This window comes from Lepidothrix coronata, unplaced genomic scaffold (assembly GCF_001604755.1).
Source record: "Lepidothrix coronata isolate B3197 unplaced genomic scaffold, Lepidothrix_coronata-1.0 Scaffold166, whole genome shotgun sequence".
NCBI lineage: Eukaryota > Metazoa > Chordata > Aves > Passeriformes > Pipridae > Lepidothrix > Lepidothrix coronata.
In genome coordinates, this window is record NW_016690346.1 from 1,345,997 (window position 1) to 1,372,909 (window position 26,913).

The 26,913-nt window shown below is 37.3% G+C and overlaps 1 protein-coding gene across 3 annotated transcripts in view; it reads left to right on the forward strand.

Moving 5' to 3' along the window:
• Nucleotides 1-26,913, forward strand: part of NKAIN3 (Na+/K+ transporting ATPase interacting 3) — a 358,213-nt gene that overhangs the window by 259,019 nt on the left and 72,281 nt on the right. For all 3 annotated transcript variants that reach the window (XM_017829652.1, XM_017829654.1, XM_017829653.1), the window contains one exon: nucleotides 9,868-10,065. In XM_017829652.1, coding sequence (XP_017685141.1) covers nucleotides 9,868-10,065 — 198 coding nt within the window. The remainder of the gene's footprint in view (nucleotides 1-9,867; nucleotides 10,066-26,913) is intronic.

Below are 26,913 nucleotides of genomic sequence, written 5' to 3' on the forward strand. Positions count from 1 at the left end.
ATTTAGGCTGGTAAGTATATAACCACATGTTCATACCTTCTTGTCCTTTTACTCATATATTTCTTACTGCTTTTCTTACTCGTTCTAACCCAACAAATATAAGTAGATCTCTTATGTCAATAGGATGCTTGTTACAATTAAGCAATGTGCACACATGCTTGTCAAAGCAACTTTGTAGGCTTCTCAGGATTTTAGCTGCCTTCCAGAGTCACACTGACATCCTCATATCACTGTTTTTAAAACCATTTTTAAAAATAGAAAAACTTACAAAGCGAAAATGCTAGTGATATTAGTAATTGCTATTATTTATTGTAAAGACTAATTATTTCCAAAGAGTATTGGACTTTGTAAATACTCATCAGCTTGCAGAAAAATGCCTCATATTGACAATATTTTGATTTTTTCCCTCAGGCAAACTGAACATTCTTTTTATATATATATATATATATATGAGGAAACTCTTTATGTAGTAGTCTCGATTTTGTTTTCAGTAAATATGTAGACTGATGTTAATATTACTTGTCCTTTTACAGTTGTGTTCTGCTGTCATTCCCAACTTTATCAGTCTATCTATAAATCATTTATCATTCTTCCCTTTGTCTGTTAATATTATTTCAAATTTGAGAGTAAAATGAAACTATCATTTCAAATATCTATATGCTCATATCTTTGTGGTGGTCTCATTTTGTTCTTATTTATTAGAGAAGAATATATTAAAAATTGCATGATGAAGGATTGCAGATAAGTCTGTGATTTTAAAGAGTGAATGGATTGTTAGGCTTCTCTGTGACTTGTTTCATCTCCTAAAGTGACCAGATTTATATAACATCTGTTAACAGGACCATTAAGTAATCCACCTGGACTTGAGGTTATTAGCAGAGCCTTTTATAGTCACCTCCTGAATTAAAAATACATTTCTGGGGATCATATTCAACCACATTGATGTGAAAAATTTCTTCAGAATTGAAAAGATATAATTAGACCTAACACCTCACTGATTACCTTTGGCATGGCAAACATGAAATCATCCGAAAGTTACAGAACATTGTCAGATCCTTTTTATTAATCTCATTAAAAGAATTTGAAAAGTTTGATTACGATAAGTGCAGACTTACCATAGAGACAGTATATCAGAGAAAAAGAGATCTTTGTTCCTGAAATTGTTCTCTGAAAATCTCAAAATTACTGGAGAAAACAAATCAAAACTCTCTTTTGTGTGAAAATCTGTAAGAATTATTGAGGTTTGTAGGCTGCAAATTAAATTAATCTCATTAAGGCCAGGTACAATGCATTGCTGAAAGAGATTGGTAAGGCTGTCTTTTTTGACCACAGCTGGTACTTGTTCTCAAGAAAACACTGCTGAGTCATTAAATCGTACAGAAAAATATAAATATGTAAATATATAAATATCATGTATACATAAATAAAAAACAACATTTGCATATATGGATATATTTATATAAATGCATAAAATGTTTCAAGGAACCTAAAATGTGGACTAATGCCTGTACTCAATGTGAAATGAATAATTAAATAAATCACATTGAGTTCAGCTACATCAGATTCTCTTTTCTATTGTCATTGGTACTTCACTTCTAGGAAAGGGAGGATTTTAAATTTCATCATCTAGCCTTAAAGTTTCTATAGGGGTTGTATTTACTGTTTAAGAATTAGTTATCAAATTCATTTTGGAGACTGTCATTGCTCCAGCAGAATGCAAATGAAGCCTGTGATAAAAGGATTGGTCTGCTAAAAGGATTGCTTTGCTAAAGCCAAGGTCATTGGCAAACAGCACCACAAAACTTGAGGGACTGGCAAAAATATGATGACCTGATATCACAGAAAAGAAATATAGAAATGAAAGTGTCATGAGGAAGTGTATGTTTCTGAGAGCATCTTGTGCTTCATTGAAATGAAAGCAATAAGAAAACAGACCGTTAGCAGTTCAATACACTTCTACTACTCATTGTTTCCTGTCTCATTTTTAATTCTGAGTCTTCAGAAGGGCTTCAGCAGTGTAGACACTAACTTCTTGGCAATCTGTTTGTTAGTGGCAGACAGTCTTATTCAATGAACTGTATAATTTGCTCTAAAGATGTAGTGAATTAGCATATCTTTCTGGTTGCCCTTTGCACACACTCAAAAATAAAAATTTGGATCTCCTGACAGAAGTTCCATGAAATCATGAAGTTTGATTTATATATCAATAAAATTAGGTATTCCTTGTTACCTCGTCTAATCTTTTAGGGTTCACTTGGGTCTTTCTCCTTGATCAAACAGTTAAAAAACCATTGGCCCTTTCCTATAACCTGGTGGATCCATGATTATCCAAGATGGGGTACTATGGCACATAATGTCCTGATCTAATTTGTGATACTGAACTCTCCCATCTAGATTCCAGGAGCCCAGCTTTGAGAAAGAGCAGCAAGTAATGCAAATTATGGCACAGACTGGAAGTGCCTAGCAGTAGGGTTCATAATTTTTGAAGCTTTCCTCTTCAACTCTCTTTCTTGTAACAAGACCAACTTCTTATTGTAATTTCATATCCCTGGGAATGGAGGCTTTAGCAAAAATGCTAAACATGGCCAGATTTGCCATAAAACAGGAGCTGGCGATATCATCAACTACTGCTTTGCTTCAAGCAAGCAAAGCAGAGAACACAACAGCAGTTGCTTAAACTGGACTATTAATCTTTAAAAGTGTTCCTATGTGCAGGTAGGAGCCTTCTGGCTAGTCTCAAAAGAAGGAGTTATTTTTCTTGTCAGAAATTTCAACATTCAAGTGAGTTTTCAAAAGTCTTTTTATGGTGCTTTTCAATGTCATCAGAATCTGGGACAGACCCTCAAATTCAGAACACACTCTCTCATGCATTTATTTCCAACAAAGTATCTCCTTATGTAGCAAGAGATGTTATGGTATTCTCAAAGTTGGGACAGAGAGACAGCAGAAATGAAGGAAAATATTAAAATTAACCATACTATTGTTATGACATTATATTCTTAATCATGCCTTTATCCCTGTGCTTTGTTTATAACCACTGTGAACAGAATATGGTCATTTGGATAATAACAAAGATCCTGTTTTGGCTAGAGGCTATATTGCATCTGCTCCTCTTAAGGGATTATATGAGCTTTTGGCACAAAATGTGTCTCCTATTCATGTGCATTTCCAAGTAACATTAGGACGAAAACCCTAAGAAAGGGTCAGTTTTGCAAGGTTTTTAACATTAGCATAACCATGGTTCAAAAGTCAGAGGGCTATAAAAGGATTAATAGCTTTAGTATGATCAAGCCAGGAATGTCCATTATAAATGTAGAAATCGAGTCTCCACCAACATTGCAAGAGTCTTCTCAATTTCCTCAACCAATGTACTTGTTGAATACTTACAGACTGTAAACATGGTGAGGTACTCAGGCACATGAGTCTGATCCTTTCTGCTTTAATAATAAAAATTACAAAATATTGGGAAGAGTTGTTTTCTGTAGTTGTTTGAGGCAGCTTATGTTTGAGGGAAGGTATGTTGGCATCAAATTTTAATTTTGTGATATTTCGAATGTATGCATGACTCCATAGGGATGTCACCTTAAAAACAACAGAAAAGAAAAAAAATATATAGTTTAAAATTTTTTTGCTGAGACTTGAAATTGCTTTGTGTTATGAACTTGTTTTTTAAATGCTCAGTTTATAAACTTTTAGGACAGAATTTTTTATGGCCCATATTTGTAGTGTTTTCCCATTGTTGTATACTAAGACTTTTCAAGCTTTTTTTAACCTTTCGTGGCTCTCTGCCCTGAGAAGTTTTCCTACAGCATTTGTGTTGCTGGCTGTATATGGTCTGCCAATGATATTTCTAATTCTTCACTATTGCAGTTACATTTCAGTCTCATCTCCTTTCTTCATTTCAGTCAAAGTCAGATATGGCTTGAGTGAGGGACACACCAGTCTTCACAAACCCTTGGCTTGTACAAACCCTAGTCATATTCCCAGCCTTCAAAACTCAAAGCAGTGGTCACAGTTTGGCATCACTCCAAGTCTGTGTTATTTCATACCTTTAGATTATCAAGAGGGAATAGGTGAGAGCAATTTTCAAACTAAGTGCTCAGCTTAATCACATGTCAGGGACTCCATTGGAGCAAAACAACTTTTCAGGGCAGTCATCAATTCTTTGTGTTCATGTTGAGCTTCCTATGGCAAGTGATAAGTAAGGCTCATATTGATCCAATCACCCTGTCTCATGCTGTTTTTTCCTTGAGGCTTGGAACTTTTTTCTGCCATACTGTGTGACTTCTCTGGACTGTTTCTCAGACAGAGAAAGTGCCACAAAAGGGAAGTAGGCCAGATTAAGGTGTAACACATGGAGCTCAGATTTGAGCACGGATCTGAATATTGCCAAAGATCAGATCTCATCTTTATGGGCAACAAGTTTCAAAAAACAGCCCCTTGTTTCTTCTTATGATTTGCTGTTGTGACTAATACTAACACTGCATGAAGAAGACAGCAGTATACTTCTCTTTTTGACTTCTTGCCTTCTGGCTTCTTAAAGACATTCCACTATATTCCACTTCGCTAGTAAGTTTGGTAAATCTTTTGCTAGTAAGTTTGGTAAAAAACTTAGGTAGATCATTTAGGTAGGTCATCTTCCTGCTTTTCCAAATAAATTTCCAAAAGTTATTTTGTTCACTTTTAAAAAAAAAGATAAAATCTGATAACATTCTCTATAGCCCAAGGAATAAAAGTAGTAAAATAAATAGAAATAGAAGTCAGTACTGCTTAATTTGTATGTCTTTTTTTTTTTTTTGATAGTTGTACATGTGGAGGGTGGCCTATATCCAAATGGCTAACAAGTGCTGCATTGTAGATAGATTGGGAAGACTATTAATGGAGTAAATCAATGTAACTTTCTAACAGTAATTATGCTTGATATGGAAATCTTTTCCTATAGTCACGATCTGATGTCATGATTACAGAATTTGCTCTGTTAGCGAACCTCTAATCTCAGTAAGTGGGAACCATGAACCTCTAATCCCACCACCCAAAAATTACTTTGCCTCTGTACCTCTCAACCACTCTCAGGCCATGATGCTGGGGTTACCTCAGCATGGTCTGTGTCTGAAGATGCTATTACTGTGAATTTTCTCTTCAAGTGGTAATTAATCTGGGTGTATCACATAGTTTCTCTGGTTTAGTATGCCCTGAGTTTACTACCACGGGGGTGAATTTTCTATGTCTAGTCTGACATCCAGTTCAGACAGCTGAATAGTCCAAATAGAGTCAACATATAAGCTTCAATTTAAGAATGCTCTTCATGTCATTTGTTCACCAGAGTGCTCATGATGAGGTCAGGATATTGACTGAATTATATCTTGAGCTGCCTGGAATCAGCATGGTTCATTGTTTTATCCCATTTGCAGGAATGCCACAATTAGTGAGTGGGCTACCTTTGACCTCTAGCTCATGGGGTAAGTAAAAGCCATCTGTGTAACACTGAGGCAAGAGTTTAAATTAAAAAAAAAAAAAAAGAAAAAAAAAAGAGTTGAGTCAATATTCAAAAATAATCATGCCAATCAAGACAATATGGGAGCTAGTGACATAAATTTCTAAGTTTGGAAATGGGGAATGTCCATAGACTTCTTCAGTATTATCTACCCAGGCCTTGAAAACCTGTTTGTTTAGCAGTAGTGAGAGAAGATGAAATGTAAGACTTGCTTTCTTGTAAAGGAAAAAAGTGCTTTTCCTCCGTCCCACTCAAAACACTTAATGTTTTTGTTACAGTTTTCCCAAGAGTGTATTTTTCAGATACTAACGAGGAATAAAAGAAATATAAAATAGCATGACATAAAGCAGAAACATACAGTGAAAAAAAAAATTCTGCAATGGTAATCATGTCACAGCATAATATTTGTTTGGTATACGAGGCAATCTTAGTGCATTGGTTTTTTTCCCTGGAGTTTTAATGTCTTTTTTCTTTACAACTGTTAATTTGAGTTAGTCTTAATTTGTCATTAATTTTTTATTTTGCTGTTATAGACATTGTGCATAAAGTATACACAAATAAATGGAACATCACCCTTGCTATTGCTCTTTAGTTTTAAAATGAACTGTGTTATGCTATGATATCTTAAAATTTATCCAAATTCACCACCTAAGAATTGAAGCAAAAAATCACAGAATTACTTAGGTCAGAAGGGACCTTCAAAGATCACCTAGACAGCCTCCGCACCATGGGTGGGGACATCTTTTACCAGATCAGGTTGCTCAAAGCCCTGCCCAATAGGAAATGTCCACTTGAAACCAAATGTAGAAAATAAGCAGATGTAACGAAATTAAACATTATCTCCAAGCACTTAGAAACAGTATTACTGGGACTTACAGGGATTACATCTCACCTAAGAGAAAGTACCTGCCACAGCAATGATTTCCAATAATGATCAAAATTAATCCTTGGGCTGACAGCCAACACAAATCCTATACATAGTTTAAAAGCTTAAATAGACAGTTAAGTGGGACTCTACATTAGTAGCAGTGTGGTTACAGGGGGGATCTACACTCAGGAGTGAACTTAGCACAGATTGGAGTATTACTTTAGTGCTGGCTGAAGGAAGGAATAGGAAACAAGGCTTCCCTTTCCCTGTATCACTTCCCTAAATCCCACATGATTTTCCTGGAAGTTCTGTTATCTGTGTTCTGCCCCCTCTTTGTTTATGACGTCTGTCGGAGAAGTTACCAGCTGAGGAGGTATAATTTACCTGCTGATGCATGGAATTAAAGCCAAGATATATGCTCAGGAGACAACAATTTTCCATCCATGGATGGTTGAAATTTCAACTGTTAAATGAATCCCAACTAGATTAGTCAGAAAGGCTACTTTGTTTCTTTTAAACTACAGAGTTTGAAACTGAGTCTCTTGCTATGAAGCAGCAGCATTTTTTTTAAGAAATAAGCAGTTTACATTACATCACCTGCTGAAGATTAAATATTTTATGCACCTTTGCTTAATGTTTGCTTGTGACATTGGAAGATAACAGATTTTCTGTTGATAAGATTCAAGCACCTGCTTGTATTTTCTGAAAGAATTCTTAACTTTCATTAAACGTGGACTGAAAATGAGCCACTTGGGCAGCAGCTTTTCTGCCATTCTCAGAGTTTCCAAGCTGTGAATTCACAAATACTGAAACACTCTCAGAAGTTCACTGATTTTAAAACCTGTGCACCCTGTCAAACAGTCTCAGATTTTCTATTTGTTTGTAAATGACTATAAAGATACAGGTTAATTTCTTTAATGCCTGGTGCATTTGACTCACTTTATGGATTAAGAATCTCCAAGTAGTTAGAAAGGGGTATGTTTCAGCTGTCAAAAAAAAAAATGAATTTTTTTTTGGTCAGGCTTTCTTTTATTGATTGGCAGCTTAACATTTATCAGCTAGAACAGTTTATGGGTGCCATTTTGTGAATTGATATTTTAGAGGTCAAACTAATGCACCAAGTAGTTTTGTTTGCATTTCTAAAACTGATCTTTGCTGGGCCATCATTATCTCCTTTTACCTGCTTTCAGAGCTCAGAATGTAATACACACAGTGAAAAGTAACTATGAAAATCTCTTGTTACAGCCTTTACCCATAGCTTCTGAAAAATAATTTATTTTTTTAAAAGCAGAAAGTGCTGTGATGACATCTCTTTGGGGTTTTTTGCTCTTTCCTTTCTACCTGAATCCAGCAGCCTTGAAATATGAACAGGACCATCTAGTTAAGTATCTCTAAACATGCCCATCAAGTAATTTTTTTTTAATAATTCCAAGAGCCAAATATAACAGTATTCCAGAAATGAAAGATTTTATTAATGAGCTGTTTCTACTAATCACATGACAAATTCTTACATTTTAAATGTGTCAGCAACATTTATCAAGCTGTTTCCTTATGGAAATTTGCCATTTTTCGGTGCCGTTGACTGTGAAGTAGCCAAGGACAAGCACTGAAATAGAGTATAATATTAAAAATTCAAAGACAAAAAAGGAGGAAAAATATTTAAAAACTCTCAAAAGCAAAGAAAGCTGAGACACCAGTGCCATGGACATCACAATTTATTCCCACAGTTGTGATAACAAAGCATTACCTTGCAATACTTGATATACACTAACCTGTTAATCTGTATTCCTACTCAACAAAGAGCTACTGAAGTACATGAGAGTGAATATGTGTGTGACAACTGGCATTTCTTAGACCTTATAATTGTTAAAAACACTTGATAACAGTGTGCAGTCTCTGGTATTGTTTCACAAAGACAGCCTCGGTTGTTTCCTGTGACTCCATATTTATAATTATATTTTCATTAAACTGAGCTGTCTGTTAGCTGCTGATTTCACAAGTTGTTTCAGGCTGCAGCTGAAAATTTTCTAAACTATATCAAGGATGGACATGCAAAGCCAAAAGACAAATGCCTTGTCAACCGGAAATAATGTTCCAGCAAGTCTGCATTTAAAGGGTAAAAAACTTATGGACAGTAAAACAGAAGATTACAAAGGCAGATTTCTTACTGCTAACTAGCAGCAACATACACTGGCTGGAGGTAATTTTCAGGTGAGGCCAGAATAGAGGCAATTAACAGAGGGGAACAAAAGGGCTACTTCTGCAACTGGAATCTGCACCAAATAGCCCTTTAGTCAGGGTGAAAGTAAGATAGACTGATAGGACAGATTTTTGGAGTGGGATGCAAAGGGCAAATCAGTGTCATGACAGTGCTGACAAGAGGGCATGTATGTAAGCCAATGGTATTTTGTGGGCATCTGGATGACAATTTTACACATATTTTTTACAGCTACCTTGGAGTTGACAATAGGAAACATGGAAACATAAATCTGAATTAATTATTTAATTATCAATGTAACTCAACTCTCATTTATCTCTGGTGAGGAGTAGTGGTTTGTTTTGGGATTTTTTTTGCATTTAAATGGCATCCATTCAACTTCAGTGTATTTTGCCTAAGCATGACCTAAAGACCTAAATCTGTTGTTAATGCAAGTGAATTTTCCTGTTTGTATTTCATAGACAAGCTGTTAGAAAATCTTAGTACACTAGAATGTTTGCCATTTTCATTGCTCCAAGTGGAAGTGGGATGAAGTTTATTAAAATGCACAGACACTGTACATGCTGTGTGGGTTACAGTACTAACAGTACTCATTAGAGTGGATTTAATAGCTGATCAGAAAGATGATTTGAATGAAAAAAGGTTATTGCTTTTATTTTAAATCCAGATCTGTTCACAGAAGCAGATTTCTTCACTGAACTGAGGAGGTGGTAATCTGGGTGATAGGCAGAGGGGAGAAAAGAGAGGAGGGTGCTTGACTGGAGGCATCTTTTCATTTGAATCTTTGGCAACTGGAACAGCCTGGCTGCCTGTGGTCCTACTTAAAGTAATAGATATGATTTAGAGATAACATTTTAAATAAAAATGATTGAAGTTTGATTTAGATTGTTTCTAGAACCACGAGGTAAAACTGTCTCTGTTGCCTGTTAAAAAATATTAGTCTTTAAGTGGCATTCTAATCAAGTAACAACAAAATTTGTTTTTCAGGCTGTAAGTCCATGGGGACATAGGTTATGCACTGTTTTGTACAGTATCTGGCATGACAGTTCTTCTACCAGGCACAAACTTCTCTGTGCAACTGCAATATAATCAATGTATGTTTGCAATTTCCTCTCTCCACTCCAACATCCTACTTTCATGTTAAAATTACTGGTATGAGGGTTAAGGCAAATTAGTTATATTATTGTCCTTAAATATAGTTGAAAAGATCTTTTATTTCCCCTTGCTTTTCCTTAAAGAAAGTAAAGAAAGTCAGAGGTTTTGACACTTTTTTCCTCTCTCTCCTAGGAAACGGATCTCATGACCTTTAACATCTCAATGCACCGCTCTTGGTGGCGGGAACATGGACCCGGCTGTATACGAAGGGTGGTTCGTCCTTCTGCCCCTGGTGTCCTAGAGGATTACTCCTACGTCTCCGTGACAGGCTGCATCATTGATTTCCAGTACCTAGAGGTCATTCACAGTGCTATCCAAATACTCCTCTCTGTAAGTTCATGTTTCTTTTTGTGCTGGGATTCCTCAGTCCTTTCACATGCAGCCTGCTGGAAGGGGGATGTAGTAGTTGATGTATAGCTGCACAGACTTTTGATTGTATTTTGAATTAGAGAATTATATACATGTTATTAAAATGCGCACTGCTCTTTTCCTTTCCTATATCTTGTCAAGCTCAATAGAGGCATAGTCTCCATTCTGGCCTCTGCTGGGACGGGTGAAAATTAACTCAAGTTCTTGGCTGTCATTCATTAAGGTGTGTACAGCAAAGGAGAGTAGGCTTGACCAAAATTAATTTGCCTAAATCTTTTTAAAGTTCACAGTCAATGATGGCATTTATTCAGCCCTGAATGTAAATATATTTTACATGATACATGGCTAAGTTTCTTCCCAAAGTGAGATATGGACATAATGCTTGACAAGGGTCAGAGAAGTATTAGGAATTAAAGTACGCATTCATATGTTATTTGTTCCTTCCTGGAACTCTGTGTTATCAGAATACACTGCTTCCATGGTCCACAATTGTTGCAACACCAAACAAAAAAATGCAGCAAGAAGTTGTTATAAAAAGCCTGCAGTGCGGGGAACTGCTGGGGCATATATTGCTTTGGGAGCAAAAGCCACAGTCTTTCCTCAGTCTGTTGGCTGCTTCTGCTTGTGATTAACAAGTTGTTTGTCATGAGCTGTATGTGATCTCCTAGGTGGTAGCTCTTTCTCTACATAGCTGTGTGTAGCACATTGCAATTGGCTAACCCCAAGTGATTTCATATAGGATCGATCACCCCAGATGCCCAGACCTATTTTGAGAACATAAATGTTTGTGAATTGAGAATATATGTGCTCATGCTAACCATGGCTACTAGTACTTGTCAGACAGTGGGAGAAGACCTGCTAGTCAGGTGAACTATGTCTGAGCAATCAGAAAGGATAGATATTCCTGGTCTGTTCAGTACTTCAAGCTTTTACTAACTGACTGGTAAATGCTACCACTTGCAAAGTAAAAGGGATCTTCAGAATAAATCTCACTCATTAGTTTAAAATTATTTTCAAATTTTAATTTTTACATTTTTTCAAGATAAGGACATTCTCTTTCAAAAGAAAAAAAATCAGTATATGTGCTTATGTCTGTCATCCTGTCCAGCTGTCTGAAAGTTCAAGATAATTTCTCTGCAGTACTACATGCCTTTTATAAGATGTCAAGTGCTTTTTCTTTGCCACTACTTTTAATCGAACTTGGATAAACTTGTACATCTCTGATTAATGAAATTCCACTTGAAAATCCAGGTCTGAATTAGTGCACTTAGTTTACACATCACTGACATCACATCTGCCTATACAAGAATGTGTCTGCTCCTGGTCTATCAGCTTCCCAGGCATCAGTGACCTCACAAGCACCTACACAAGCCTTCTCCTGCCTGCCTTTCATTCAGGCAGCAAAAGACTTTGAGTCACAATCTTTTCCAGTGAAGACAAAACTACTTCTTTTGCAACCCAACCCTGCGTATGCCAACATAAATCATGAAGTTTCTGTGAAAGTGTGCCTTCCAGATGAACTCTGCACACTCTATCTGTGAAGCTTAACTGAATGCTTCTTCCTTACTTTTGTGGAGGCCTGCTACTGAAAGCAGGTTGCTTCTCCCATGAGTTCTTCATTTGCAGCACATTTCTCACAACGCAGTGTTTTTCACTCTGCATCAGTGAGTCTGCAGAAGGGAAACTGAAGTGTCATTAGTTTAAAAGGCGAACAGAAATATTTTAAATACTCCACTTCTATAAGAAAAGATGTATTATCTTAAAATTTTTTTCTAGCATTTTTGTGATTAGTAACAAATTGAATGTTCGGTGGAAATACAGCTGGTTGTTGAAATCAGGAACTGTTTTCTTCTGCAATTAATGGTGCAGTAGAGCTCTGGTTAAATGACAGGAACACAAATATTGATATTATAACAATAGAATAAACCTGATTAATGTATACAAACTAAGAGAAATATTAAAATTTTAAAAGTATAGAAATTATGTAATAATTATAAATCATAAGAAGTAACTGGTCTTCCCTTTCTGAAGGAGTGACTGATTGCCATTCTGGATACAATTCATTGCAAATGTGCCAGGAACTTATAAGGCATGACTATGCATTAAAGAGTTGCAGTTTCAGATACTGCTTTGACTGATATACACAGTATTAAAATTAAAATACTGTACACAAAGGAAGGTTTTCCTCCAGTTTCACTGTCTTGCTATCCCATCTGTGACATGTTATGATTAACATACCATGAGTCTGTACTTCAGTTTCCATTCTGAATTGTAATTTAGGCTTGTTTCATTTACTGTCACACAGGACAGAAGTCACCACGTAGATTAAAAAATTTATTGCAGTTTCCTCCCATTTTCTGAGTACTGTTGACCTGAGGAAGTTCACATCCATTTTGGATACATAACAGCTTTCCTAATTGGGGTACCAATATCAATTGTTAGTTAAAAGGTCATTTAAGTTGTCTTTTCAAAGTACTGAAGGACTGTATATCAGAAGATCATTCTTTTTTTCCTTTTCCTAGTAGCTAGTCCCAAAAGCAGCCTATTCCTTTTTGGATCTTACAACCTACTTAATTTTCATAACATTTTTATGTGGCAGTAGTCACATAACAAACCATTTTACAGTGTAACAAAAAACTTTATTTTATCATGCTAACCCTTGTCCAAATGACTGGGAATGTGAACACTTCCATTTGGTAGGAAATTAGAGCCTCTGTAAGAAGAAATCCCTCCAGGGGTAAATATTGGATACCTGTTGAGATATATAACTGACTAGTAGCATTTTTGAAAGGTGATTTTTTTTTTTTTAAACTGATATAAAGATTTTTATATGTACAGAATGCCGCAGTTGTGACTACATTAGAGCCTGCTTTAGGGAATGGGCTTGGCATTCATTTATTTAATTCTAACACAGTAAAGCTCTTTTTGTATCTGCTTTATAGTTGTTTCTAAAAAAAATCTTTTATTGGTGGAACAGTGACTTTATATCTCATCCTGATTCTGGGTGGCTATTTAGGTGATCAGGAGTTGAAGATATTAAACATTTCTTTAAATTATGAGAGACTGGTTTTCACTACACTGTAAATCCAGGCAAAGATGTGATATAGGGAGATTAGGAATATTGAATTTTTGCATGGTGAAGTAAAAAGCATTGAGCATATCTGCCTAAGGTAAAGTTATCAGTGGGGAATAGCTTATCACATACACTACCAAGCACAAAACATAGTCAGAAAAATGTATTATTTTCTGCAGAATGTAATGAAGTTGTAATATCACAAGTATAAGAAAGAGCCAAATTGGGAACTGGATAGTGTGGTCACCGTGAGTCTGCATGATACTCCTGCAAGATGGATAGACTTCCTCTGTACACATAATTAAGCATGCTGAAGGAACTGGATACTGAGGCCAACAGGGCCAAAACAACTCGTGTTTCTGCTGATGGTCTCAGCCTCCAAATCATGCTGGTGCTTTCAAGCCATCCAACAGGAATAATCCCTGGGATTGTTCATTTGATTAAAACTGTGACTGGGAACTGTGAGGGTTGGCTACAGCAGGCCAACCTCTCATGTGTAATGGCGTGGGTTACAGCATGCCAGTGCCAGGAATGCTCCCAGCTCCCTCAATATGGACTGAGGCAGGATCTTGGCAGGAAGTAGATAGTTGGTCTATTTACCCACAAGGGTGTAGAAGAACATATGATTTTTTAAATCTCTGCCAGAGAAACATATCCCCTACCTTTTTGGCATGGTAGAGAAAGGTATGTTTTCATGTCACAATGAGTTGTTACAGTGACATTTATAACACTTATAGAGATGGTGTTGGGTTTCCATATAGGAGTGTTCTGTTTTATTAAGCTCTTCTGTGATCCTAATGGGGGAATGTGTGAGCCCCTCTAGCCCTGTAATAAGGGCTGTATATCTCTCTTGTGTCTACTGTTCTTCCACCTTCTTCCCAGATGAAGAATGGGACATGTAGCTAGACTTTCAGGATAAGGATTTAGTTTCTGAGCTGTTTCTGAATGTTCTTTCACTCTTGGACACATACCCTCTTGATGTGCAGACAGAATTCAAAGCTGAAAACACCTTGAACTTGAGGCACAAACCTGCAAGGACTAAGATGTTCTTTATTTATTGTGGGAATTAATTTCATTTGTGTTTGACCTCGAGAGAAAGTTCTGTCTTTTGCTTAAATGGTGAAGTGAAGATGCTAGCAAAAGTAACAGAGCTTTTATTCTGAAACTCTTTCTCTGGTACCATAGAGACCATTGAGGCCAAAACCGTTAAAGAATTTTTAGATAAATAATTTAGTCTTCATTCAGTATTGGTTGCACTCACTCTGGTACAGGAATGTATCTGGTATGGATACAGCAGTGTGACAATGCAGGGGCAGTTTACATCGCTGTGTAGTAGTTGGAGGAAAACAACTTTATATCTGTCTCTAACTATGATTCTGTGTGCAAAAGATGACAAAGCCACATGTAGCTGGTTTTCCAGGATTTGTATTAGACAACAAGAGCACATAAAATATATCTACTAAACTTTATGACCTGAGAAGATGTCTTCTCAGTGCTTCTTTCAACTCATAAATTTATAAATGTTGTACACTTTCCCCAAAGAGGCAACAGGCTTCCAAAACAGCTTTGTGTCTGAATGCTCGGCGACATGTCTACCACTAGTAAAAAAATTGCAACCTCCTAATCACAAAATCACACAGAAGGGTTGAGGTGAGAATGGACCTCTGGAAGTCGTCTGATCCAACACCCCTCACACTCAAGTGGGTCAGCATAAAGCAGTCTTCCTAGGACTGTGTCCAAACAGCTTTTGAATATGTCCAAGGAGAGAGACTCCACAGTCTCTCTGGACAATCTGTGCCAGGGCTTGATAACTCCCTAACTGAAAAAGTGTTTTCTGTTCTGTAGGGGACCTCCAGTGTTTCAGTTTGTGCTCTTTGTCTTTAGTTCTGGCACTGGGCACCACTTAGAAGAGCCTGGCTCCATTCTCATTACACCCTCCATTCAAGACCTGGACCCAACGCTGCAGTTGTGGCATCACCAGTGCTGAACAGATAGACAGGATCACCTCCCTTTATCTGCTGGCAATACTTTACCTAATGCAGCCCAGGATGTCATTTGCCTTCATTGAGGCAAGAACACATTGCTGACACATGTTCAACCTGATGTTCACCACAACCCCCAAGTCTTTTTTTTTGGTGCACTGCTTTCCAACTGGGTGGCCCCTATCGTATTTCAGTGCAGAGGGTTGTTCTTCCCAAAGTGCAGGACTTTGTGCTTCCCCATTGTTGAACTTCATGAGGTATGTTATGCTAAAAAAAAATTAATTAATTATATTTCTAGCTCTTACCTCATATTCTGTAAAAATGGTCATTAGCTGTCCAAAAGATTCATAATTATTGATGTACATTGATGCTGAACACTTAAAAACCTAATTGTTAGTATTTTGAGACTTGTCATCCGTACATTTGCAGGTTCTTCTATTTTAATTAATCAGGTACAATGATTTCAAATGGCCTTGTCCTTTCTCGTTAGATTTAGTTAGACCTCATTATTCATGGTAGTGCGTAGGTAGTAAAATACACAAGTATATTTGTCTAATTACCAATCTCAGTCAATAAAGCAACTATGTGAAACAAGATCAAGATAAATCTGTGGTTTTCCATCTCAGTTGTCGGTCCAAGGATGTTTGATTTTTCAAGTAGCTCATTTAACAGGAACTGAAACCACTGATAATATAGCTGTTTGCATGCTCATTTATTCATTAACTGTTATTATATGGATTTGTGAAAAAGAGTAGGCAACTTCTGCAGCAGAGCTGGCTAAAGGTGAGGATATAGCAGACAACAGTTCAAGCATTAGCAACATAGTAGTGCCTTCACCTTGTCAGTTAATCTATATGAGAACTTAATTGTTTTAGACATTTTGGGGTGTATGATATAGAGTTGTTTTCCATTTTACATGAAAATTACTATGACAATTTTTTTATTGTACAAAAATGTTAATGAAATTCTGGGCAGATATTCTGAAATACTTTTCTTTACCCAAAAATATTTATAGTAAAAATAAAACTCAGTAGTTAATTTGAATTTTTATGGAGCTCAATATTTCAGTGCAAACTATAATGGAACACTGGAGATAAAGGGAGATCTGGAAAATATTTAGGGTTTTTTTCCTCCTTAAACTTCTCATAATTACCAAACTCATGTCAGAAACAGTGTAGTAGACTATACGTCTGCAACTTATTTACTGTAATTCTCAGATAGACACTTTCATTTTGTGTCATTTCCGGTGTTCTCAAATTAACCTGACCTAGCACTGAGCAGGGAGCTGCAACTGCACAGTGCACAGTAAACTCGGTGGTCACTAATTCCAATACAAGGCAACATCTCTGCAAATAAGCAGGAGAGGTGGTGGAAGAGGTAAAAACAGGTTAAAGTGCCTCAGCAAACCTATGTGCCTACATGCTGTCTTTAGAGCTGGGCAGAATGCTAAATGCTGCACTAGGAAGTTGGAAATTATAAGAGAATAAAGTGGAAAGTGTAACAAAGATTATCAATCAAAACATTTTTTTTTTAGAGAACACAGAAATCAAATATTTTTCATTAAGAAAAGTAGAAGCAGTGTTTGCTTGGAATTTTAGAGATATTTTATTGACTATATTGTTGGAAGCCATTAACAGTTTACGGGCTACTGGGACACCAAAGATCCTGGAAATTCAGAAAGCTGGAGCACGTTGCTCCCTAGTTGTCTTCAGGACACTGAAGCCTCTCAGGACACTCGCAAGATTTCAGCAGCCTCTGTGGCAATCAGTGCATGACAGTTTACTCAGAAGGTGGAATCAAATTTGCACCTTTCTGCCAAGCTGCAATTCAGTGCAAAGAGCTTTGCTGCATTGCCAGCTGTGTGCAGCACCAAGTCTGCTCCAGCTGCAAAGTTGATAAACTAGCCAAGGAAATTAACTCCTTCTCTAGACTAAGAGTTTACATGGTGATTGATAGCTCTGGCCAGATAGGCTTGACTTTGCTGAATTTATTTTTTTTATTTCCAAAAACCACACTTCTCTAATTGATTTTTACATGCAGATGTGCTTTTAAATAAAGGAAAGGTATTTTACTAGGAGGGTTTGATTCCTTAATCTGCACATGTAGGGTAAAGGACACAGGCAAACCAGAGGTGAACCTTCCTGAGTTAAGTCTTGCTGAACCTAACAGCAATAGATCTGTGCTCGCTCATACTCATCAGGATGATCCTTTCTGCATATTGTAGTTGATACCCATGTGCCCAGACTTTCTTATATGGGGGAAAAATATTCACTGATTAAAACTCATCTCTGTGTGAGCTGCAACTGACAGGACATTTTTCTTTTAATCATGTACTGAATCCACAGCCTAGCTCTTCCATTAAAATTTGTTGCCTGAATGTGACCTGACTACAGAAAGAATTTTTTTCTCTCAGCTATGGTTTCTGATGATTTGCAAAGCTTTCTGTTTTGCCCTAGGGAACTAGGAGAATCCAGAGCAGGGATTTCACAAAACAAGTAGTGAAACAACTCATACTTCTTAAGCTTTGAGAGAATGATTTGATTTTCACCAAGGGAGGAAGTCAAGATGCATATATGCTTCTCTCAGAACTACCCACAAAAACAGACAAGCTTTTCTGAGAAAATATATTTTGATATAGGAGGATTGCAGTGCAGAGTAAGTTTTAAAAGCCCTGCATTCTTTAAATGCTGCCTTCATAGCTTTTGTAGCTAAAGCTTCTGGCCCAAATTCTCTAATAAATCTGCTAATTTTTTGATTGTTCCACGTTCACCATCTGGTATTACAGAAACTGTTGAAAAATTTGTTTCCCTTATTTTTTTCAAAGTAGAGAGGGGAATCCCACCGGCAGATGTGAGGTCTAGCACAGGATGTGTTTTCCTGGCACCTGCATAGGTGACAAGTTTGAAAACAGGGCATGGTGGACTCGTTAAGGGCTAGTTCCATCCTTTGCCATAAATACTCACTTAGCTCCTATCAGCTCTCCCACAAAAGGTAATAATAATAATGGCCAGTCTTCGCGAGCGAAGATTTGGGAAAGGTCATTAACCCTTCGAGCCTGCGCAGTGGATTTTTTAGGTGAGACACAGCGTGCGCTGAACTGAGCCCACCCTTTAATCCTGAGGTTCATCTGCTGGGGCCGAGCAAGCTTGGACAGTGGCAGTGAGGGCCCCAGGACGTAGGTTTGTTTAGAGTGACCTTCTCTTAGATGGATTGCCTCACAGGGCTGACGAGCTCCATCTGCCCGGGGGGCTGGGAATCGAACCCGGGTCGCAGTGGTGAGAGTCCTGCACCCTAACCACTAGACCACCAGAGGCCCCAGACCACCAGAGGCCCCCCAACAAAAGGTGATGGGCATGGAAACAGCCCAGTTCATGCAAAATTCTGACACGTTGTGTAGGCAAAGACACTGAGCTTCTGCTACTTCAGTGCCTGGCAGAGGACATGGCTACCACAACACTCTTCATTCACAGATTAGGTGTATGTGTAGCTCTGTGGGGGAGGAATGAAAGCACATAGGGATTATAGCCCATGAGACTCATTCACACAAGGTACCAGAGAGCAGAGTTTGGATGACACTGCAATATACCAAGAGAGACCAATAAAAAGTTTATACATGAGTGCAGTCAAGATGAATGTTGATAAGTACCTAAGAAGTGATGCTTTAAAATATCGCAGTAATAATTGACATAGAGTTACCTGATGAAGTTGCCTTCTTTTCAGTTTGAATTTTTCCGTGGTTGTCAGGCTTGCCTAATACACTTGCCTTTTAATACACTTGCCTTTTTATACACTTTTATAGAACAAAGAAGTGAGTCTCATGTCATGGAAAGAAAACCAACAAACACAGATGAGAAGGACAGGGTTTGAAGTTGAGGCTAGGAATAAGCATCTGTAAGGACTTCCGTGTTCTCAGAAGGTTCAGAATAGATTCAGTGAAATGGGTGCTTGAGGCATTTCTTTGCAGTGGTTTGATTATGATCTAAATAGGTAAGGTTGCTAGAGGTCTTGAAAGAGAGACTGATGTGAATTACTTTCAGTTTATAAGTTTTTATGTGGTGTCAGTAACTATTCTGAAAGGACAAAATCATCTTTAAGCAGAAGCCTGGAAAGCAAATTTAATTTCTCCTCTCCCATGTAGAAGGCTTCAGTTGAAACAATTGTTCACATGGAAGGACAAAAATTATGAATAATTGTGCTGCTCCATAATTCTGATGCTAGTCTGAAAATGATAATTGAATAAATCAAGTGTTGCAGAAAACATCTACTAGATCTGTCCGAATATATGATATAAGTAAAGATCTTTCAAGAAATCATTCCCTGTGATGTGGAACTTTCTTAGCTTAATTTTCCATTACCTCCTATGTAAATTAATGTTATGTAGATTAATTGATAATCATTGTGAATGACAGTAAAAAGTGGTAGGTAATTAAACAGCCTCTTAAAAGAACATAATAATTTCCATTTTTACCTGTGATTTCTTTAATTTATTTTTATCTTTTTTATTAATTTATAATGCACCTGATATCTTCACACACATACATGCATAATATAAAAATATTATATTTTAATAATAAATTAAAATATAAGGATCAACATAGGAAACTAAAGTTACAATCTGGTCGCTTAAACCAGAGAGCTTGAGTATTTATTTAAGGAATACACTGATTTCCAGAAAAATTTTTCAAGAATGAACTCCTGTGGGTGCCTGAAATATCCTCTTCCTTGCCTGGAGGCTTTTCTTGTAATTTTCATCTTCTTGGTAGTTCTTATCACTACCGGCCAGGGATTGACAAGTTCCCCCTCCCTGGATACTGAATTTTTACTTGGGCAAGCAGGAGTGAACTCCTGGAAAGACCCTTCTTCTCCCTTCCCTTGATCAAAACCAAACTGTAAAGGAAAAAGAAAATTCTCTTTTCTTCATTTGTACTTTTAGAGCGTGCTCACTTGTGCACCCAAACTGCAGGTCATTTAAACATATTTCAGTCTTCAGTAATGAGAGTCTCATTATCCGTGCAGTCACTGGTAACGTGGACTGTATCTGCCTCATGCTACCAAGCTTTAACAGTTGATACAACACAATAACTTATCAATATGCTATCTGGGACAGGTCCTTCCCACTGGAAAGCTTAATAGATATAATTTCAAATTTAGTGACTTTCTTGAGGAACATGACTGCCTTGTACCGTGTCCATTATTTCATACAAACACTCTTCATCTCTTGTACCAAACATGGGGGGTGTCCAATTTACTTTTGTAATAGAGTGCCTGAAAGAGTCAGCTGTTTGCTTTTGATTTTAAGCCATGCAGAAATTCTTCTTACTTCACTGATTTGTGGATTTTGTCCACAGACGATGGAAGTGGGACTCCATATACCTTTTAGACAAAAAGGATAAATAACATTGAAATCTCTCAGGCGCTTGTTTTTTCATGATGCGAGATTGGCAGATTCTCATATCTCTAGGCTAAGAATATTTTAAAGCCACTGGTGATTTCTCCTTTGGTCTGTTAGTTTCAGTCTAGAGAGGCTGCTTGAAAATAGCTGATATGGGATTTTTCTTTTTCATAGGGGATTCATGCATTTTTATTAAAATATTGTAAACTAACATCACTAAAACACACAACCATTTTCACCAGAAATAATTACAGTGAAATAAATGGAAATATACAGTTTTAAAGCTGATGCAACTGAAAAATAAGTCCCTAGGTTCTCATTGATAAAGAATTTGTACAGTAAACAATGAATAAGGAGGAGATGGCCTAGACTTTACAGTTTCCAGGATTCTCACATATTTCCTAGCAGCTTTATTGAACCCAGAGCACCCATTGCAATAAATAGACACTCAATTCTTTGTAGCATTTTACAGAGGGAATGAAAGGTGTATTCCCTCTGGTGAGAAGGAATGCGTCCACACATTTGCTATGTAGGGTGCCTGATTTCATGAAAGACCAAAGGAATATCACCATGTTATATTTATTTCTAACTACATATCTAACTGTGTATCAAGTCATATGAGGGAATAATGTCATCTAGAAAAAGGGCTATATTCACTTAAATCTCTCCTGCTGTTTGAAGTGCTTTGAATAGAAATGACATTGAAAAGGTCTTGGTCTGTAAACCCTTACAAACTAGCTATTTCACTTTCATATTAATATTTTCGACCTCTTTCTGGAGGGTGAAAGTCTTTCAGCAGTAAATATCAACGTGGGGCTGTATCTTTTGGTGTCTCTTTGATAACCTGAACAGAAATTATATGACTTAAAGGAGGGGACAGAGAAACCTGGCAGATGAAGAGACACTGGGCTTCTTTGCTCCCTGTCACCTGAAAAAGTTTTACCACTGAATGAGGGAACTTTACAATTGCAGCTATTTCTTTTCTCCTTTGAGCAAGCCACTGCTGGCACCACAGCAGTCCACAAAGCCTGCAGATGGGTTATAAGAAAACTGGAGAAAGACTGCCTGCTCTCAGCCCCATTTTTCAGGCTCAGGGACCAGAAAAGGCAAAAATGTCCTTCGACTGGGAGTCTGACCTTGCTTTTGTTGACACCTGCATTGCAGACTGAGCGACAATGATTGTCACATGCATCAGAAACAATTATATTCCCCTGGTTGCTCCTGCTTCAACACCAACACCTGCTCCACAGATTAGGAGCCCCCTGATCTACAGAGGAAGAATTTTTGAAAATGGTGGAGATTGATGACTTCCATCCAGCCAGAAATTGAAGCACTTTATCATGTAAAATAAGGGAAAGAGACAGAGTAAATAGAAATATCCTCAAATGAGTTAGAAAATTTGTAACTCACCCTCGTTCAGATGAGCTGGACTGTTGAGGAAGGTTGTATGGAATTTTTTTCGGAGAATAAAGTATGAGCTTTGATTTGGCTTTTGCTTGAGCAAAATTAAATATGCAAACAAAGCAAGTGGGATGTAGGATTATCTGTACAGCTTTGAAGTGGCAGTTGGAGTGCATCCATTCTTATGATCCAACATATTCAAAACAATAAAGATGAAAGTAATGCTTTACATAGAACATCATCTGTGCCTTTAGCATATGCAAAGACTTTGCCTTGAAAAGTTTTGCACATTTCCATGGTGAATTAGCCCCCTTTTTTTTTTTTGTCGGATTTCCTTTCATTTGAGGAAACAGACGCTCTTGAGAATGAAAGTGCATCTTGCACAGTACAGACTCCCTTTCACACTGCTTTCATCTCTTATTTTTCAGTTTCTAATTTGTGGCTGAAATCAGCATTTCAGTCTCTGTCTCAGATTATGATTTTCTGATAAAAGAGAACTTTCAACAGGAAATAAACTGAATAGTGGGGAACAACCAGAAAAAATACATAATGACAAGACACATTTAGGGATAAGCTTGTCTGTTTACACCTGTTAGAAACACCAGACCTTGCCAATTGCCCTAGTTATGAATATGTTAAATTGAAATTCACATCCTACACCTGAGCCAAATTCATTCTGAACATAAAATAGAGTAATAAAAAGCTAATGCAGTATTTCTGAATCTAGAGTTAAGTTGTTTTTGTGGGTTTACTCTACTTGGTGATAGAATTCCCTATCAGGAGCAAAAATATAGGATGCACATTTATAATATATTGATTTGTCTTTACAGAATACATTTATGTTACTATAAACTATACAGTATATGGTTTTGTCCTTGAAGAATACATGCACTTCGAACCTGTAAGATGCCAGATCCCTGGACAATTACAGCCCTACATTGCCAAGCTCAAATTCTAGGTGCTTCAAGGAGCTCAAGTAGAAATTTGAAAAAGAAAAACATGTTTTGTAATTGTGTTCTGTCAGACAGACAATATAAACACAGAAGCTGGGCTGGTTTACATCACAATGCATTGGGTTATTCACTACACAATGGACTGAATAATCCTATAAATATTTATGAGCAAACCACAGAGGATTTAGTCTTTCTTCCAGCATGTGGAGATTTTATAATGTGCACCATGTTAGTTCAAAGTAAAACCTAATGTTTTAGTTGCTGCTTAGTACATCTAACAGCATGGCTCTGCATCACATATGCTTATTCTCCAGACAGTTACTCACAGACAGTACTTTGGGAGGAACTAGTCTGTGACCACCTAATTGTAAAAGCCAATACATGCAGCATATGTTGGGGTTAGAGAGGATGTAAGGTAGGAGCTGCTTTGCACTTTGACCTGAGGCAGCATCAGTTGAGCTGTGTGGATTAGAAGTTTTTAAATGAGTAGTTCATTCTGAACAATAATCCTAGTGAAAAAGAAAGGACACAAATTAAAAATAAAATAAAATTTTTTAAAAAGTGTGAGAATCAAATTGAACTTTATTGGTTGAATTTTTACAGGTACAATGGCTTTAAGAATTTTAGCTGCCAACTCAGTGACCCTTATGGTCTGCAAAGTTGCCCTGTTCCTGTATGGGTCATTCATTTGGTTTCTGATACTATCATATGAACAAGTCTATGCTCAAGTAAAATTTATTAGTAATATCTTTCAACTGAGAGTAATTTTCATGCTTCTCTCATTGACCTTGCCACGATTCACCTTTATTCATAAAATAGACTGTAACTTACTCTCTTTGTAGACCAAGACATTTGCTCTCTTCCCACTTTTACCTGTCAACTTTCAGACTATTTTTTTATTTGTCAGTTGTTCTGAACTGAGGGCTGAGTCACTGATGTTCCCGTTTTGACATTTCTCTTCTGCTCATCAATCATGTCACATATGTTCCATTCTGAAGATGGACAGAGGCAAATATCATTAGCTCCAGTTTCTGCTGAACCCATGGGAACAGGTTAACATTTGGTGGATAACTTTGTTACAGTTCCTGCAATATTATCCTTAGAACTGATAGCATGCGTTTATATAATTTATATTTGTGTTTCGTTTCTGATGAGAGTTGGCTTTTACAACACATCTCTCAGCCATCCCAGCTTGCTGTGCTGTGGTTCATATCAGGGAGGCATTTCCAAGTACATGGGCTGGATTCCCTCTGCATGAAACTGAACTGGAAAAGTAGCTCCTTGAGGATGCATGAGGCGTGAGAGCCTGAAACAATCAGTCAGCTGATGGGAGTAGAGCCTGAAATAGTCAGTCAGCTGATGAGATCAGACCAGAGTCACTCTAAAAGTAAAGTCAAATCAAAACAGAAGAACCTGATATATCTTTAGCTTGGGTATGAGATTCTCAGGTCCACCTGATTAACTGTACAGTTCTGTATCTGTTGGTCTGCACTGCTTGCTAGTGTAGATAGATCCATGGTCATCACTGTCATTAAGGCTGAGAGCCTTACAAAGTATTTTCCACTATCATATACTTCTACCAAATTTGAAACATTCTGCCTAAAATTTTTCCTAGTATGCTAACACCTGAAGTTAACTTAGCTCAACTATTGAAACTTTTCTGAGAATGAGACTGAGATAAAATGTTTCGCCCTACCAATCAGAAAAAACAAGGAGATCCTTATTGTAGAGGAGTTGGAAGTCTGCAGGGAGGAAGAGATGAAGGGGAGTCCTCAGTTTTTCTGCTCTCTGACTACAGAGAAATCTGGTGGAGTCCTGTTTCACCTATTTCTCTTAAACATGTCATTTTCATTCTCTGATTATTATTATTAAATTGGATTGGATATTAGAAAAAAAATCTTCATTGAAAGGGTGGTCAAGTATTGGAACATGCTGCCCAGGGAAGTTGTGGAAATACCATCCAGAGAAGTGTATGAAAAAAGCATGTAGATGTGGTGCTTAGGTTTAGTTGTGGACATGGCAGTGCTAGGGCAATGGTTGCACTCAATGATCTTGGAGGTCTTTTCCAATCTTAATGATTCTAAGATTCTATATTAATGCAGAGCAGGCTTCATCCCTCAGAGTTGTCTTGCACTGGCCCCATAGGTGAGTTGCAAAGGCCCAGCAAATTGGTCACTTAGAGTAGCTCCTCCAGGAGTGATTGAAAGGCATTGCCTCATCTTTTGCTGATGACAGTGAAGAGGCAAAGTAAGCAAGGGCTCATAGAGAAGGCAGAAAAGTGAAAAATGTATGAAGAGGCTTCTAACATGAGGTGTGCTCTTCAGAGAAGACATATAAGCTGACTCCAAGCAGTACATTTACAAAGTATATGAAAGTACAGTTGCTCTATTTCTTGTACATATTTTGATCCATCCTTCAGAGTTAGTGTTAAGCACCTTTCCATATCAGTACCTGAACTGCCGTGCATGCCTAATGTAGCCTGACATTTCTGGGTTAAGTGTTAGCTACAGTTAGTGTGTCTGAACTCAAGTGAAAGAGCATTACTAATTAAGTACCAATTTTCAAATACCTCAGTTCTCTTAACTATTCTTCTATGCATTTATGTAGACAATAATTGACACTGGGCTATCTCATACCTGTTCATATGAAGATTAATTGTTGTTTACTCTTTTTCAAGTAAAAAAAAGGATGCAAAGGCTAAGAAGAATTGCTAGTTGCTGCTCAGGTGACACGTACTGTAAAATCTGGGGCAAATTAGACTATCATTCTTTTTTTCCTTTGTAGTGTCTTTGGTAACTTTTCTCTCATCTGTCTTATTCTAAAAAAAAATATCTGAGATCTTCAGAAGGTGATGAGCACCTCCCAGATCAAACTCTTTGATGTATATGTGTTGCCTGAGTGATTCTGTTTGTACTTGTCCAGGTAAGCACAATGCTGGTGCTTAGCAAAGAGAAGCACCCTGTTCTGCCAATCAGTAAAATAAGACAGCAATGGAAGAAGGATGCACTGTAGCAGTAGCCAGGTTCCTAGTATGCGCCACATGATACTCTAAGGTATTTTTTGCCACTCTTTACTGATTTTATTTCTATGGTGAGCATTTGCTTGGACACTGTGCTTAGACTTTCTCCAGTGATATGTACCTGAAAATAAGTAATCTGTTCAAGAGAGAGTGGATCACTGCTTTCGGCACTTTGTTTTCCTGATGATGGGCTGCTGTCACACAGGCACAAGACGTGGTCAGTGTTAACTGGAGACTTGACAGATCTCCTGGATAATTTAGTGACACTCATCCCGCTTGGTTTAGATACTGAGACAAATTTATTTTAATAGTTATAATCCCGAATAAGCAAGAACATACTGCATCTGACTGTCATTTACTAATTGGCATTTTGATTTTCTCTGAACATTCGTTCACTCAAGTTTTAGTAGTGTCTTGTCTGTGAATTATGATTTACAGCAAGCCAAAGCAAGACGCATGGTACGAGGCAGACAGAACACCATTGCCTGCCATACAAGCATGTACTCTGCTTTTTAACTACCAGGCAAAGATTTAAATTAGCAAGCAGCCTTCAAAGAAAGCATCAATCTCAGTAAGCAAAAAAAACCTACTGTCATTAACACAATTTCAGCTGAGTAGACATGCTTAAAGCAATACTGAAGATTTTGAGACCAGACAAGCACGGATCATCGAAAGAATGCATAGACACTGTAGAAATTCCTCAGGTTTTCTGTTAGGAAGTACATCATGAAGAGAGAGGACAGCTGTACTCAGCTAGAAAAGAGAATATTATGGTTCTTTCCCACCATTAATATCTGTGATTGTGCAATCACAACCTGGGTCTGTTAAATTGGAAAGAATATTTAGAAGGGCCAACTACTAGCAGCAATAATTGCAAATAGGTTTTTCCCACATTCATTTACAAAACTTATGTGAATAGATAGTTATTTTTACAGATTCGTTTACAAAACTTATGTGAATAGACTGTTTTTATTACAGAAAGTTCTTCA